The sequence below is a fragment of the Eptesicus fuscus genome, chromosome 11, assembly GCF_027574615.1.
Source record: "Eptesicus fuscus isolate TK198812 chromosome 11, DD_ASM_mEF_20220401, whole genome shotgun sequence".
Lineage (NCBI taxonomy): Eukaryota > Metazoa > Chordata > Mammalia > Chiroptera > Vespertilionidae > Eptesicus > Eptesicus fuscus.
This window is the reverse complement of record NC_072483.1, coordinates 53,985,735-54,002,527: the sequence shown is the minus strand read 5'-3', so window position 1 is coordinate 54,002,527 and position 16,793 is coordinate 53,985,735. Positions and strand designations below refer to the sequence as shown.

Below are 16,793 nucleotides of genomic sequence, written 5' to 3'. Positions count from 1 at the left end.
ACCCTCTGCTTTGTAAAGGAGCTTCACTGCTCCGGGCCACCAAACTCTGGTGCCACTTTGTTTCTGCTCTGGGTCAGGGATGCAGGAAAACTGAACTCACCATGTTGGTCTTCATTCTTTTTAGAACATGAAGTGCCTCCTTTCTTTGATCTAAAGCCTGTATCAGTAGATCTTGCTCTTGGAGAAAGTGGGTCTTTTAAGTGTCATGTAACTGGAACTGCACCAATCAAAATCACTTGGGCCAAAGATAACCGAGAGATTCGCCCTGGAGGCAACTACAAGATGACTTTGGTTGAAAATACTGCCACTCTGACAGTTCTCAAAGTAGGCAAAGGTGATGCTGGGCAGTATACCTGCTACGCGAGCAACGCAGCTGGAAAAGACTCTTGTTCTGCTCATCTGGGTGTACAAGGTACTTGCTTGAGTAAAGTAGCAAGGTCTCTTTTCAATATCTTAAAATATAAGAGGAAGAATGTGCTTAAAAGTTATGTTTAGGATCATGGTCAAGTAATTAAAAGTGATCATGTGGATCAATTTTTTTTTATTAAAGTGGACTGAAAATCCATTTTCAAAAGCTAAAAATAGACATTAGAGAGAGAATGAACAAAAAAATTTACAGAATTTTAAGAAAATTAAAGTTTGAAGGAAGTTATCTCAAATGACTTATTTTCCCCAATAGTTATTAAATGAATGGATTTTGTCCCAGTAAGGGACAGCAGAGCCCCAGACTCTCAAGCTCTTCAAGGAGAGTACAGATTAATTATGTCAATAGCTTGTCCTCCATCGACCCCACTTAAATAATTGTGGAAGGCCCAGCTGGTATGGCTCAGCAGTTGAATGTTGACCTATGAACCAGGAGGTCACAGTTCAATTCCCTATCAGGGCACATGCCCGGGTTGCAGACTCAATCCCCATTGTGAGGCATGAGGGAGGTAGCCAATCAATGATTCTCTGTCATCATTGATTTTCTATCTATCTCTCCCTCTTCCTTCTTCACTGAAATCAATAAAAATATAATAATAATAATAATAATAATAATAATAATGGAAGCCAGGGAGGTGGGGTGTACATTAATATATATGACATTTTGGAAGACAGCCATTTCCTTCTATAGTATGTTCATGGCTGCTGTTGTCAGAAGTTAAATACTTCACTCAGTGGACTGCTGGTCAACCCATAGAGCATTATCAAGGATTTTTGTGATGGTGGTAGTTTATAAATATCTTTAAATAAAATAGAATTAGAGTTAGCAGCCCACCTGCTATATGGCATATAACTAACCATCTTTATCTCCCTAAGCTTGAATTTTTTGCTTCAGTTAATGAAGAAAGCATTGCCCTCCCCACTTCAAGGGGAAATTATGAAGGTTGAAGAAATATCTAAAGCCTATAAGAGAAAGTGGCACTTTAAAAATATTAGCATAGCTGACCCCATTTTGCTATTCTGACTTATTATGGTACATAAGTAATACATTTTCAACCATAGGAAATAGACAGTCCTCCACTGGTTCACACACAGAAAGTAATCAAACTCTCTTATTCCCCATGAGCCTCATAGTGCTTCTGCCAACAGATACACACGCTGCCTCTGATCTTGTACTAGACAAGTGATTCTTTTATTGGGAAGAGGGTTATACAATAGGAATCAATGGTGTTTCCTTCTTCTGCAATAATATTTGATGTGGGTGTTTGTAAAAATAAATGTATTTAAAAACCTCTCTGTTTGGCAGAGATTCCTCTTTTTACTTCATCTGGAGTTACATGTGTCTTTTCCATCCCTTACCTTATGTTTTCCCTCTTGGTTCCATAGAACCACCCAGGTTCATTAAAAAGCTAGAACCTTCAAAAATCGTGAAGCAGGATGAATCCACAAGATACGAATGTAAAATAGGAGGGTCTCCAGAAATCAGAGTTTCATGGTACAAAGATGAAACTGAAATTCAAGAGAGCAGTAAATTCAGAATGTCATTCCTTGACTCAGTGGCGGTGTTGGAAATGCACCATCTCAGTGTTGAAGACAGCGGTGACTACTCATGTGAGGCCCGCAATGCAGCAGGCAGTGCAAGCAGCAGCACTTCCTTAAAAGTTAAAGGTCAGATCTTACCCTTCTTTTGTGTTTTTCACAGTAGCCTCCTCTCTAGTTGTTTTCTTAACACCCTGTTTGACTTTCCATCGATGTCTTAAAATTTTTAAAGAATACAATAGAAAACTGAATCTTACTTGTAACTATATATTTGTAGAATATATCCTAATTTTTCTTTTCTTTTTCCTAACTGAATTACCTTCCAATTTTAGAACCACCCATTTTCCGCAAAAAGCCTCATCCCATTGAGACACTGAAAGGAACTGATGTTCATCTTGAATGTGAGCTTCAGGGTACTCCCCCATTTCAAGTTTCTTGGCATAAAGACAAGAGAGAACTTAGGAGCGGCAAGAAGTACAAGATAATGTCTGAGAACTTCCTTACAAGTATTCACATCCTGAATGTCGACACTGCAGACATTGGGGAATATCAGTGCAAAGCCACAAATGATGTGGGGAGTGACACTTGTGTTGGTTCTATCACTCTGAAAGGTTAGAGTGACTTCATTCTCTTATACTTACTCTTTTTCTGGTAATATTAATGCTTTGTTGGCCCCTTAGCTGTTGTCCAGTTCTTTATCACTAGCTATCTCTTCTATTTTTCCCTTTCCAAATCTTTTTGTTTAGGGTGCATCCCGTTTCTAAATTGCACCAAGTATCCTCTTCAACAATTTTTCCAATAGGTTTCAATTTGATTTAGAAAGCTGGAGAGTACAAGACGTTCAACTCTTTCTTCTTACTGCAAACTCTAATGTGTCCCTGCTCACAATCACCGAGAATGCCTCTTATTTAAGATATGGAAACAACACATTATCACTACTTTGATTACTAGCTTTCATGATTAAGGGAAATGCTATCAATCCCACACATTTTAAATCAATAATATGCCTCTTTTTCATCAGCACCACCAAGATTTGTGAAGAAGCTCAGTGACATTTCTACCGTCGTTGGTGAAGAAGTCCAGCTGCAGACCACTATTGAAGGCGCTGAGCCAATTTCAGTGGTGTGGTTCAAAGATAAGGGGGAAATTGTTAGAGAAAGTGACAACATATGGATTTCTTATTCAGAAAATACTGCAATCCTACAGTTTTCAAGAGCAGAAATAGCCAATGCTGGGAAGTACACCTGTCAGATCAAAAACGATGCTGGGACGCAGGAGTGCTTCGCTACACTGTCCGTTCTCGGTCAGTACAAATAGGATGTTATGATGAACACAAGGCGTACACTTACCAGTGTCCACATTTTCTTTCGTTTTTCTATTTGATTTTAAAATTTGGATGCAATTTTATCTTGTTTTAGAACCTGCAGCAATTGTGGAAAAGCCAGAATCCATAAAAGTTACCACAGGAGACACCTGTACATTGGAATGCATAGTCACTGGCACACCTGAACTCACTACTAAGTGGTTTAAGGATGGAAAAGAACTGACAAGTGACAGCAAATACAAAATAAGCTTCTTCAACAAAGTATCTGGTCTTAAGATTATCAACGTAGCCCCCAGTGACAGTGGGGTATACAGCTTTGAGGTGCAAAACCCTGTTGGCAAAGACAGCTGCACAGCCTCAGTTCAAGTGTCAGGTTGGTTGATTAGGCTTTTGTTGCAGTGTTATTATAATGTCGTTCCTGATTTACATATACATGTAGGGGAAGATCCATCTTCTACAGCATTACATGAGTCTGACATCCTCTGAATCAGTAAAACCAGAGGTAACATAGCTAGAGTTAGAAGAAGACCAAGTTCAAAAGTTATATCCCTTTCTCATTGAGAAATTTCACGATTCGGAATTATAGGAGTAAAACTGAGTCCCTGAAAAGGGATAAAGTGGTCTTCTACTATCACTTACACTTGAATAATTCGCCATATAATGAGTCATAGCAAAGAGAACCAATAACCCTAATAAGTCAACAGACATATCCTGCCCATTGATCCTCAAGGCTTTCAACCGTGTGACCCTTTAGGGAATTCTTTGATACCCTTGCAAAAGAGCCAAAGGGATCTAGGTGTATCCAATCAAAAATATAGTAAACCGCTTTTCAAATCATTTTGTAACTGCTGTCCCTTGTTTGTTTGACTTTTATCACATTTAGACCGAACTATTCCTCCTTCATTCACAAGAAAACTGAAAGAAACGAATGGTCTATCTGGTTCTTCAGTTGTAATGGAGTGCAAAGTCTATGGATCGCCTCCAATCTCTGTCTCCTGGTTTCATGAGGGAAATGAGATCAGCAGTGGAAGGAAATACCAGACCACCCTGACAGACAACACGTGCGCTTTAACTGTGAACATGCTGGAAGAATCAGATGCTGGTGACTACACCTGTGTAGCTACGAATGTGGCTGGTTCTGATGAATGCAGTGCTCCTTTGACTGTGAGAGGTCTGTTAAGAATACAGTAAAAATAGAACTGCATTTCATAATTTATAAGGCTTTGGTCATCACAAATCAAAAATATTAAATTTTTCTGCTGTGTGCTTTTTTTGTTTAGAACCACCATCTTTTGTTCAGAAACCTGATGCCATGGATGTTTTGACTGGAGCCAATGTAACTTTCACGAGCATCATAAAGGGAACGCCGCCTTTCAGTGTCAGCTGGTTCAAGGGCAGCAGTGAACTAGTGCCAGGGGACAGGTGCAATGTGTCTTTGGAAGAGTCAGTTGCTGAACTGGAGCTGTTTGATGTGGACACCTCACATAGTGGAGAATACACCTGCATAGTCACGAATGAAGCTGGCAAAGCTTCTTGCACAACACGTCTCCATGTCAAAGGTTTGTTTGATGTCCCGCACCTTCCTGGTTAGCATACATGACTTAATAGACGAGTCTACATCTGTATGTATGTGTGTTTGATTTCCCACTTCCAATTTGTTTATAGCCCCAGCTAAATTTGTGAAGAGGCTCAATGATTACAGCCTAGAGAAAGGAAAAGCCCTGATCCTGGAAGGCACGTACACTGGGACTCCAGCCATTATGGTTACATGGAAGAAAAATGGCATAAATATAACTCCTTCTCAGAGGTGTAATATAACCACAACGGAAAAATCCTCCATCCTGGAAATCCCAAGTACCGCAGTGGAGGACTCAGGGCAATACAACTGCTACATTGAAAATGCGTCGGGAAAAGACTCCTGTTCAGCACAAATACAGATCCTAGGTTTGTTATGACTGACATTCCTACCTTTATATATAAATAAGCATGCTGGCCTGTCTCCTTCATGACTCATTATCTCTCTTGCCTGCAGAACCACCATATTTTGTCAAGCAGTTAGAGCCTGTTAAGGTGACTGTTGGAGATTCTGCCTCATTACAATGCCAACTTGCTGGAACCCCTGAAATTGCCGTGTCCTGGTACAAAGGAGATACTAAGCTGAGACCCACTGCCACCTACAAGATGCATTTCAGGAACAATGTTGCTACCCTGGTTTTCAACCAGGTTGGCAGTCATGACAGCGGAGAATATATCTGCAGAGCTGAAAACAGTGTGGGAGAAGTCTCTTCATCAACTTTCCTCACTGTTCAAGGTGACTGAAATATTTCAGAAGTGAACGAATTTGTATTTCTTTTGAACTAGATTTAAAGTATCTCATGAGAGCATTCTTTTTAGGAAATTCTTTCCAAATGCAAAATTTTCTGCTTATGTAATTCCACCCATAATTAATGGCCTTCCCAAAGAGAGATAAGATGACTGAATCTTCAGTTCCAAGTCCTTTGGGTCTCTAATTAAATCTTTAAGAAACACGAGGGACCATATTTTTAAAATCCCACCCTCTGAGTGTGTCATTCAAAATGCTAGAAGGCAGTCTTGAAAAGTAGGAGGGCCTGCTGCAAACCTGGAGATGTACCTAAGCCGGTCAAGTTCTCTATTGGCTTTGCACCTACTGTGCATTAGGCTGGTCTCAAGAGTGACACACTTTTGCTTCAAAAGTTTGCATGTTTTCCTTTGGGTCGGAGTTATTCTAGAAATGTTAACACCTCCTGATGCATTTGTAGACATAGAGAAATGGCATTATCTATCTAACAATAAGTGTGAGAATATTCAGTAAATTGAAAATGTCCAGAAGTATTTAATACTTCAATTCCGTTCTTACAGAGCAAAAACTTCCACCGTCGTTTTCTCGACAATTGAGAGATGTTCAAGAAACAGTTGGGCTGCCGGTTGTTTTTGAATGTGCCGTAACTGGATCAGAGCCTCTCTCCGTGTCTTGGTATAAGGATGGCAAGCCATTGAAAGATGGCCCAAATGTTCAAACATCCTTTTTAGATAAGGTAGCCACCCTCAATATTTTTAAAACAGACCGGAGCCTCGCAGGCCAGTATTCCTGCACAGCTACAAATCCTATAGGGTCTGCCTCTTCTAGTGCCAGACTCATTCTCACAGGTTTGTGGATTCTTAAACTTCTTTCTGTTTCTGTAATGAAAAGTTTCATAATCAAGTACAAAATTTGGGAGAAAACATCATGATTTCTGTAAACTGGGATGGTCCAGACAGGGAGCCTGAAACCTTGTCTTTCTGCTCTCCTCGCAGAGGGGAAGAACCCACCCTTCTTTGACATCCACATTGCCCCTGTGGATGCGGTGGTGGGAGACAGTGCGGACTTTGAGTGCCACGTTACTGGGACACAACCGATAAAGGTCAGCTGGGCCAAGGACAACCGAGAGATACGAAGTGGTGGCAACTACCAGATTAGTTACCTGGAAAACACTGCTCACCTGACAATTCTGAAAGTAGACAAGGGAGATTCTGGACAGTACACCTGCCATGCTGTGAATGAGGTGGGAAAGGACTCCTGCACAGCTCAACTTAATATAAAAGGTATGGTTTATTTTGCATGTGTCAGATAAAACGTCATCATTTTGTATTCTAAGTGTGCAGTTTTTAGGACAAATGTAATTAAGGACACATTTTTAAAAACAAATGGCATAAAAATGATTAAAAGGATGTAGGTTTCTTTAGAGAACAAGTGATCTCTTTAAATCTGTATTTCTATAAAATAGTACATATTCTGCATAATCCTAAGACCAACCTCCCTTTTATATTTTTACATCTATCTGATTCTATTAATGGCCATTTGTTATCCTTATTTTCTATCCCTTAAATCAGCTAACAATTTAGAATAAGCTTTGGGAGGAGGCTAAGATGTTTAGGAACACACACTGATATTGTCTATTTAGTTGGTCAGCATTGAATTTAATGAAAAAAGATGACTTCTTTTTTTTGAAAAACCTCATGGTAATAACTACTTCTGGACTCCACTTCATGTGTACTTTCAATTTCTTACAGAGCGGCTAACCCCACCAAGTTTCACTAAAAAGCTCTCAGAGACAGTAGAAGAAACAGAAGGGAATTCTTTCAAACTTGAGGGGCGTGTGGCCGGTTCCCAGCCAATCACTGCAGCTTGGTACAAGAATAATGTAGAGATACATCCAACTTCTAACTGTGAAATCACATTCAAGAACAACATACTGCTGCTGCAAGTCAAGAAGGCGGGCATGGGCGATGCTGGTTTGTACACGTGCAAAGTGTCGAATGATGCAGGCTCTGCTCTATGTACATCTTCCGTTGTCATCAAAGGTTAGTTATCTGCATGGCCCCCAGACTGTTGTGTTTTTCTTCACCGCCTATTAGGTAGTCGTGTGCATTGCCTCTGACGTGCTTTTCTTCTTCAACTCTGTCGACCAAGTCAGTTATAATGAAAATAAATATATGTTATTTAATTGACTTACCAAAATTCCAGATGTTTACTTAAAATATATATTGCTTGTAACTTAATTGCATGGCTGACCTAAGAAGAGGTCATATAGTAGCTGAACTAAAAACCTTACCTAGTAAATCCCATCCTAAAATTCTCTCATGCAGTAAGAAGTCTAAGTCTACTTTGAAACTCATGCATAAATGACATATAAATTTTTATGAAGCACATTTATTTTGATATATTTTTATATTTTTATCACTGAATACTGCATTAGCTTTTCTTATTATAAGTTATATCACATTCTGGAGCATTCTCTTTTCTAAACATATTTCTAAAGGATTATTGTTTGACATATATTGCCCAAAGCTTTTAGCCTATAAATGAACATTAATCCCAGATAAAAGAGTAAATTTGCTTACAAAGAAAAAATAGATGAGTGGAATGATATTACTGCATCTCATTCTGGAAGACATATTTAATTAGATAGTCATAGCTTGAGGCAAAGATAGACTATATTGTTTAAGAGGATCGTCTCGATCTGATCCTCTGCCCATAATGAGTTCACCCAGATGATTATGGTGCAGATTCATCAAAACCATTTTACAAATTAACCTCCTAAAAGCAGCTTGGAATTAACTACCAACTCTGGTGATGTAATTGGCCATATAATGGTGCACAGATACTAGGTTAATATCACTAATCCTATCTAATAATAGACAAATATGCAAATTGACCATACCTCTGACACACCCACAAGCCACACCCACAAGCCACGCCCACCATCCAACCAGAGCGAGTATGCAAATTAACCCAAACCAAGATGACTACAGCCACAGAGAGCAAGGTTTCCTAGGTAACAGAGGAAGCCAAGCTTTCTGCCTGCCCTTGCCAGGCCTAAGCCTCCACTCAAGCTACAAAGTTTCAATTATAGAAGGTAAACAAATTCAAAAAAATGGCGGCAGAATGGAGCTTGAGAGAGCAGGCCAGGGTTGCTGCCGGCAACAGGGGAAGCAAAGCTTTCCGCACACCCTGGCAGGGCCCACTCGCTTAAGGCAAAAAAGTTTCAATTATAACCCCAACACAAATGGCTGCCGGCCTCGGAGGGAGCCCCAGGCTTGGCTCCACTCCAGGCTACAAAGTTTCAATTGTAGAAGGAAAATAAATTCCAGATACCAGGGCCTCCACTTGGGTTGCCAGGGGGCGTGGCCGGCCTGCAAACCACCACAGGCCCCACGCTCAGGCCGCCCCACACCCCAAGGGTACACCCACCTGATCTGGGACGCCCTTCAGGGCAAACCAGCTGGCCCCCACCCCTGTACCAGGCCTCTATCCTATCTAATAAAGGAGTAATATGCAGATTGATCATCACTGCAACCCACAATATAGCTGCCCCCATGTGGTCAAAGATCCTACCCCCATGTGGACACAAGATGGCCACCACAAGATGGCCAGCAGGAGAGGGCAGTTGGGAGGCACCCGGCCTGCAAGGGAGGGCAGTTGGAGGTGATCAACCCTGCAAGGAGAGGGCAGTTAGGGGTGACCAGTCCGGCAGAGGAGGGAAGTTGGGGGCAAACAGGCAGGCAGCAGAGTGGTTAGTGGGTGATCAGGCTGGCAGGCAGAAGCAGTTAGGGGCAATCAGGAAGGCAGGCAGGCAAGCAGTTGGGAGCCAGCAGTCCTGGATTGTGAGAGGGATGTCCGACTGCCCATTTAGGCCCGATCCCGGGATCGGGCCTAAATGGGCAGTCGGACATCCCTCAAGGGGTCCCATATTGGAGAGGGTACAGGCTGGGCTGAGGGACAACCCCCCTCCGTGCACGAATTTCGTGCACCGGGCCTCTAGTAGGTTAATATAATTGAGTTGTTTTGTGTGTGTTTGAATTGTCTTAAAATTCAAATTTTATCACTCATTTAATAGTATTTTAAGTTTGTTTAGTTTTAAAACATCATTAGTAAAATGAAAAACATGTAATTGACAGTGGCTTATATTCATGATTTACATTCCTGATGCTTTTACCTTTAAGTTGATACAACTTTATATAGAATTTTGAAGGTATTTATCCATACAGTTGTTTTTTTTTTTAAAAAGTAGATAACAGAAGTTTTAATATTTGCAGTTGTGAATTTTGCCTTATTCATATATGTAGGTCTCAGAATCACTGAATAAAATCATTGCATAACACTGAGTTCTACATGTTACATATTTTCTTCATTGGTTTACATTTGCTTCAAATCCTAAATCCTTTTGGCAAAGATTGGATTTTCTGCATTTAATAGCTAAAGATAAACATCAGATAAAATCACATATTAAGATGTGGGGCTCATAGATTACTCAAATGTTGGCTTTCTTTCCCAAAGGGTAGCAAGAATTACTAGCCCTAGCTGGTTTGGCTCAGTGGATAGAGTGTTGGCCTGTGGACTGAAGGGTCCCAGGTTTGATTCTGGTCAAGGGCATATACCTCTGTTGCAGGCTCGATCCCTAGGCCCGGTTGGGGCACGTGCAGGAGACAACCAATCAATGTGTGTCTCTCATGTCAATATTTCTCTCTCTGTCCACTGCCTTCCACTCCCTCTAAAAAAAAAAAAAATCAGTGGAAAAATATCCTCAGGTGAGGATTAACAAATATAAATAAAATAAAATAAGTACTGATCTAGATTAAAAGAATTCCTCAATAAGCCCTTAGATTTTAGAGTGCATCAAAAATTCAGTTGTACCCAAGTTGGAGAGAATCAATCATGTATACAATAGTTATGATACCCACCAGTGCAATGTTTGCAGGGCTTAATCAGGTCACAGGTACTTGGATGATTTATGGCCTGCATGGTATCTGTTCTTTGCTTGTTTTTAAACCTTTACTTTTTTTAATTCAACAAATGTAACTATTGACTTCAAAGAGAAATCAATCAGGAGCATGATTCAGTTCTACCTCAGCAACCAGTCTTACCTGTTAGAGGCAGAACTTGTTTCTTGTCTGAAATTTAATACTTACTTGCCTTTATGTTCCTTTCATGGTCCTTTTTATTTTATGTTTAAAATGCCTTTTTAATTCCAGAGCCTAAGAAGCCACCTGTGTTTGATCAGCACCTTAGTCCAGTAACAGTGACTGAAGGAGAATTTGTGCAGCTCAGCTGCCACGTCCAGGGTTCGGAGCCAATCAGGATCCAGTGGCTGAAGGCTGGCAAGGAAATCAAATCTTCAGACAGATGCAGCTTCAGCTTTGCTAGTGGGACTGCTGTGCTGGAACTCAAGGATGTGGCCAAAGCAGATGCAGGAGATTACGTATGTAAAGCTTCAAATGCGGCCGGAAGTGACACTACCAAATCAAAAGTGACCATTAAAGGTACAGATGCCTCAAAAGTATTATTCAGATTAAACCAACAGCTACTTACATTTATTTGCTTTTTGCAATTTAAATAAGAACATAATTAGATTTTTAGAAACATCAGTTATTGTTCATTTGCAATATGGTAATTTCCCCCTTATTATAGTAATTGAAGTGTAGATAATTTAATGGAAATCTATACTAATAAAAGGGTAATATGCTAATTAGACCAGACATCTTCTGGATGTCCTTCAGGACAAAGCCACGGTGGCGGGGGCCGAGACAGAGGTGGTTAGGAGTGATCAGGCCAGCAGGGGAGGGCAGTTAGGGGTGATCAGGCAGGCAGGCAGGCAGGCAAGTGGTTAGGAGCCAGCGGTCCCAGATTGTGAGAGAGATGTCCCAGATTGAAGAGGGTGCAAGCTGGGCTGAAGGACCCCCCTACCCCCGTGCATGAATTTTATGCACCAGGCCTCTAGTAATTTCAATTAAAATCTGTCTGAAATTACCCCAAGTTCAACATCATATTTCTTGAAACTCTTTTCACTGTATAAGAGGGTAAAATTAAGTAAAGTTACAAAATGATAATAATGTGACATAAGGTATCCTGGTGTCATAGTCCTGACGGAAATCTGTATAATAAAGCCAAATCTAGGAATATAAGATTTGATACTACTAATATGATTGTAGTTCAGCCTGTATGCAACAGCTACAACTAGTTATAAATGTATATGAAATTGCTTTATTTTCTGTAATCCACTCATACATAATGAGTCCTAGAATGCATGATGTTTTTGACTCTGCCAAACTAAAACTTACTTTATAAAGACAATTATTCCTTACAATCTTAAGGTAATTGTGATAACAAAACATGTAAATGTGTTTTTAGACAAACCAACCGCCGTCCCAACAGCTAAGAAAGCAGCAGTAGACGGGAAACTCTTCTTCGTATCAGAACCTCAGAGTATCAGAGTGGTGGAAAGTGAGTACTTCCTGAAAAATACATCTTCACTTATCCTGTACATTTTACTTCTGATTTAATTTTGGAAGAAGTGATTTTGGAAAATTAAGTTTTTTATTTGTCTTCATTACTCCTTAGAAACCACTGCAACATTCATTGCAAAAGTTGGCGGTGATCCGATCCCTAATGTGAAATGGACAAAAGGGAAATGGAGACAACTCAACCCAGGAGGTCGCGTTTCTATTCTGCAGAAAGGCGATGAAGCCAAGCTGGAGATCAAAGACACCACAAAAACCGATTCTGGCTTATACCGATGTGTCGCATTTAATAAACATGGTGAAATTGAAAGTAATGTTAACCTGCAGGTGGACGAAAGGAAGAAACAAGAGAAAATTGAAGGAGATCTTAGAGCAATGCTGAAAAAGTAAGTTTAATTTTAAAAGATATAATTTTCCACTTACAAAAGAGATCTCTCAAGAGGCATAGGCTATCCCCTCCAAGATTCAGACTGTGAAAGAACATAAGCACACAGACATTTTAACATAAAAAGATAAGGAAATACATAATAACTGGGCGGAAGTTAGTGGTTCATTAAGATTGATTTCTGAATAATCATAAGAAAGTTTGAGAAAGAGATAAATTTTTATTATAAAATTGTAAACAAAGGAAATGGCCTATATAGAAACGTGTTTATGTGACTAGGTATGAAATTTTTGTTTCTATGTATGATATCTCATGCTCTGAATTATTTTCTAGATCAACTATTTTAAACATTGTTTATAATTACCAATAATTTCAACACAATTTAAGTTTCAACATAATTATTGGATTATTAAATTAATCAACATTTAATTTCCATACATCTTTTCCATGAGATATATTTATCCCTTATTAATGCTTTCTATTGCTGTTATTATTTTTCCTTGTAATTCTTTCATTAGGCTCTAAAGTTTACAAAAAATGTTTTCACTATTTTTTTCTTTTTAAAAACTCTTTGATCAACTTTATGTGTTTTATAACAATGGTCCAATCTTAATCCACTCCATCTCCACACTCATATTTTTTATTATTTCACAGTTAGCTTGATATTAATATTTCTAAAATAAAGGACACAGAATTATTCCTTTGTGAGAAAAAAAATCTTGTAATGGCATTTATAATCTTGGAATGATGATAAGCCATTCAAAATAAGTAGAAGACAGATGATTTATGTTTATTTCTTATTTTACTTAGGGCTCCCACCTTGAAGAGGGGCTCTGGGGAAGAAGAAGAAATTGATATCATGGAACTTCTCAAAAATGTTGATCCTAAAGAATATGAAAAATATGCCCGCATGTACGGCATCACTGACTTCCGCGGTCTTCTTCAAGCATTTGAACTGCTCAAGCAAAGTCAAGAAGAAGAGACACATAGATTGGTATGATCTTGTGCAGATAGCATCATCTTTACAAATTCACATTTGAAACCTCTAACATACACCCTTTGGATTTCCAGAATCCTATAGTTGTATAAGATGGTTGAATAGAACCTAAGCAGCATCAAGAATGGAAGCTAAATATAATCATGTATCCTCTAATTCAGATTTTACTTCATAGGTAATACATATCCCTTTCTTTTTCCTTCTCAGGAAATTGAGGAAATAGAGAAGTCAGAGAAAGAAGAAAAGGAATTTGAAGAACTTGTATCATTTATTCAGCAAAGGCTGTCACAGACAGAGGTAAAGTTAAGGATGCTGACAATGAAGTGTACATATTATTATCGGGAATTATAAGGGAAGGCTTATAATGCATTTTAATTCTTTATTCTCCTAGCCTGTCACTCTGATCAAGGATATTGAAAATCAGACAGTTTTGAAAGATAACGATGCTGTGTTTGAAATCGACATTAAGATTAATTATCCAGAAATCAAGCTTTCATGGTACAAAGGGACTGTAAAACTGGAACCCAGTGATAAATTTGAAATAAGCATCGATGGTGATCGACATACACTTAGAGTCAAAAACTGTCAACTTAAAGATCAGGGAAATTATAGATTGGTGTGTGGCCCACACATTGCTAGTGCTAAACTGACAGTAATTGGTAAGTAAAGAGTTAAACACAACAATCCCGTGAGGCTGACTGTTGAGCGTATCTGCCTGTGATATTAAACACAGTGTGTGCTGTGCCATCCCAACAGAGCCTGCGTGGGAACGGCACCTGCAGGACGTTACCTTGAAGGAAGGCCAGACTTGCACCATGACGTGCCAGTTTTCTGTGCCAAATGTAAAATCCGAATGGTTCAGAAATGGCCGAATCCTGAAACCCCAAGGTCGGCATAAGACAGAAGTGGAACACAAAGTCCATAAACTGACCATTGCGGATGTGCGAGCCGAAGACCAGGGCCAGTACACCTGCAAACACGGAGACCTGGAAACTTCAGCAGAGCTCCGGATTGAAGGTGGGTGCAACTGTGGCTGCAGTTGGTGCAGCCTCGGCCAATGGCCCAAGGTGTGCAGGACCCTTACAGCCCCACCATCAGGCATATCCCAGAGTGCTGGTGTGTCCTCGGTCCCAACGCACACACTCAAAGCATTCACTCACATCTCAAAGTGCATACCAAATCAAAAGGGAGAGATTTGTGTAAGTAGCAATTCCTTTGCATAGCTCTTTTTGACTAGAAGCAAATTTCCATCTAAACTAAGGTGTGACTTTCTAATGGTTTTCTGTTAAATTCCATAATTCTGTTAAATTTAATGAATCTTTACAATTCTGCTAAATTCTGTAATTCTCACATCTATGAATCTGATGCCCCCTCCCCCCCAAAAAAAATCTTGGAAAGGACCCGATTTCATGGCTGTATATCTAAAAGATCTTGGCTAGGAGTTTATATTTGGTTTATAAGAATTAATTTGACTCCATCTGTATGACATTTCATAGATAGAATTAAAAGATATTTTAAGGACTTACAGGAACTACATTATACTTTTTTTTTCATTGATTCTATAGGAATACATTTAAGTATTGGGATCATATTGTTTTGTTCTTTTGTTTTCTGATGGAAAGAAGTACATTATCTTCTTGTTTTATATTTTCAACATTTTTCTGCTATTTTCCACTTGGGTCAAAAGATGGAGACTTTAAATATCTGAGGGGAAAGCACAGTGAAAGAAATTTCTTCCTAAACAATCTAACTGTGACTCTCTTTGTTCTTAAACAGCTGAACCAATTCAGTTTACAAAGCGCATCCAGAACATCGTGGTGAGCGAGCATCAGTCGGCCACCTTCGAGTGCGAAGTGTCCTTTGATGATGCCATTGTAACCTGGTACAAAGGACCCACAGAGCTGATTGAGAGCCAGAAATACAACTTTAGGAATGACGGTCGCTGCCACTATATGACCATCCACAACGTGACCCCAGATGACGAAGGTAATTTAATTGACAGTGTCCCTGTGAATATATAATGTAAAACTTGTCTGTTTTGGGTAGTTCTACCCTACTTGACACTTCCACTCTATAATTCTATATAGAATAGTTTTTTAGGGAAGAGAAGTAAAAATAATACAAACTATACCTAAAAGAAAGACTAATATAGCAGAAAACAAAAGTTGTTGACTAATATAGCAGAAAACAAAAGTTCGATGCTTCTTTTCCTTAGGTGTCTATTCAGTAATTGCTCGGCTGGAGCCAAGAGGAGAAGCGAGAAGCACAGCAGAGCTGTACTTAACAACCAAAGGTCAGAAAGCACCACATTAAAACCACACTGCAGTCTTTGAAACAAAGTAGCCTGTTGAGACAATTCTAAATATAAACATGTCTGGGCTTTTTTCTTTTGCAGAAATCAAACTTGAGATGAAGCCTCCTGGTGAGTTTAAGAAAATCAGTCCTTGCTTCCAATACATTCAGTATAATTTTGTAAATGAAGAAGCCAAACAAAAAAAAATCCCTAAAAATGTTATCTTTTTTCAGTGAAATATTTTCCATTAATAATATAAACATTAACACATAATGCTTTTCATAAATAATAACATTAGGCTTTGAGAGTGTGGGGAATTTGAAATAATGTCCCTTACCTAGGATCGTGCCAACTGATACGGCCATAGAACAAAAACTTCCACAAGGAATAAACTTGCCTGCCTGGCTGCATATAAAGTGTGCCTGTATGGTTCATGCCTATATGTTAGGTTCTGCTGTTGGAAATGCCTAACAATCAAACGCGTCTGAGTTGTCTAATAAACACCTGTGTTTTCAGTCCCTCTATGCTGATCATTAAATGTCCCTTTACAGATATTCCTGACTCCAGAGTTCCAATCCCTACCATGCCTATCAGAGCAGTACCACCAGAAGGTGAGATTTGGGACCAAAACACCTGGGTTTGGGGCAACAATATTCTACCGCTAGGAAATTACCAATGCCAGACCATAGCAGAGAGCCAGAACACACTTTCATGTTATGTTCTTCACTGTGTAATGAAAAAGCAGAGCAAAAGAGTAGTGACAGTTATAAATATATGATATTTTTATTTCATCTGGTAGATGAATAGGTACTATAATACCTTTGAAGAACTGAAACTTTTTGTTATGCTTCACCTAATGAGAAACCAAACCACATAACTAACTGATGAGGGCATTTTTTTTTTCCAGAAATCCCTCCTACAGCTGTTCCTCCTATTCCTGTGTTGCTACCATCACCTGAAGAAAAGAAACCACCAGCAAAACGTATTGAAGGTAGTATGTGTTCTTTACCTAAATGGCAAAAAATAGAATTTA

At 39.3% G+C, this 16,793-nt stretch overlaps 1 protein-coding gene across 1 annotated transcript in view; it reads left to right on the top strand.

Annotated features, from left to right (window-relative positions):
* Positions 1-16,793, top strand: part of TTN (titin) — a 281,117-nt gene that overhangs the window by 95,917 nt on the left and 168,407 nt on the right. The window contains exons 86-109 of the mRNA XM_054723165.1: positions 125-412; positions 1,810-2,091; positions 2,295-2,573; positions 2,984-3,265; positions 3,381-3,659; positions 4,170-4,457; positions 4,567-4,845; positions 4,952-5,230; positions 5,319-5,597; positions 6,167-6,454; positions 6,602-6,889; positions 7,358-7,648; positions 10,820-11,107; positions 11,976-12,068; positions 12,186-12,471; positions 13,281-13,464; positions 13,675-13,764; positions 13,859-14,126; positions 14,224-14,484; positions 15,244-15,453; positions 15,683-15,760; positions 15,863-15,889; positions 16,312-16,371; positions 16,668-16,751. Of these exons, the coding sequence (XP_054579140.1) occupies positions 125-412; positions 1,810-2,091; positions 2,295-2,573; positions 2,984-3,265; positions 3,381-3,659; positions 4,170-4,457; positions 4,567-4,845; positions 4,952-5,230; positions 5,319-5,597; positions 6,167-6,454; positions 6,602-6,889; positions 7,358-7,648; positions 10,820-11,107; positions 11,976-12,068; positions 12,186-12,471; positions 13,281-13,464; positions 13,675-13,764; positions 13,859-14,126; positions 14,224-14,484; positions 15,244-15,453; positions 15,683-15,760; positions 15,863-15,889; positions 16,312-16,371; positions 16,668-16,751 (5,331 nt within the window). The remainder of the gene's footprint in view (positions 1-124; positions 413-1,809; positions 2,092-2,294; positions 2,574-2,983; positions 3,266-3,380; positions 3,660-4,169; positions 4,458-4,566; positions 4,846-4,951; positions 5,231-5,318; positions 5,598-6,166; positions 6,455-6,601; positions 6,890-7,357; positions 7,649-10,819; positions 11,108-11,975; positions 12,069-12,185; positions 12,472-13,280; positions 13,465-13,674; positions 13,765-13,858; positions 14,127-14,223; positions 14,485-15,243; positions 15,454-15,682; positions 15,761-15,862; positions 15,890-16,311; positions 16,372-16,667; positions 16,752-16,793) is intronic.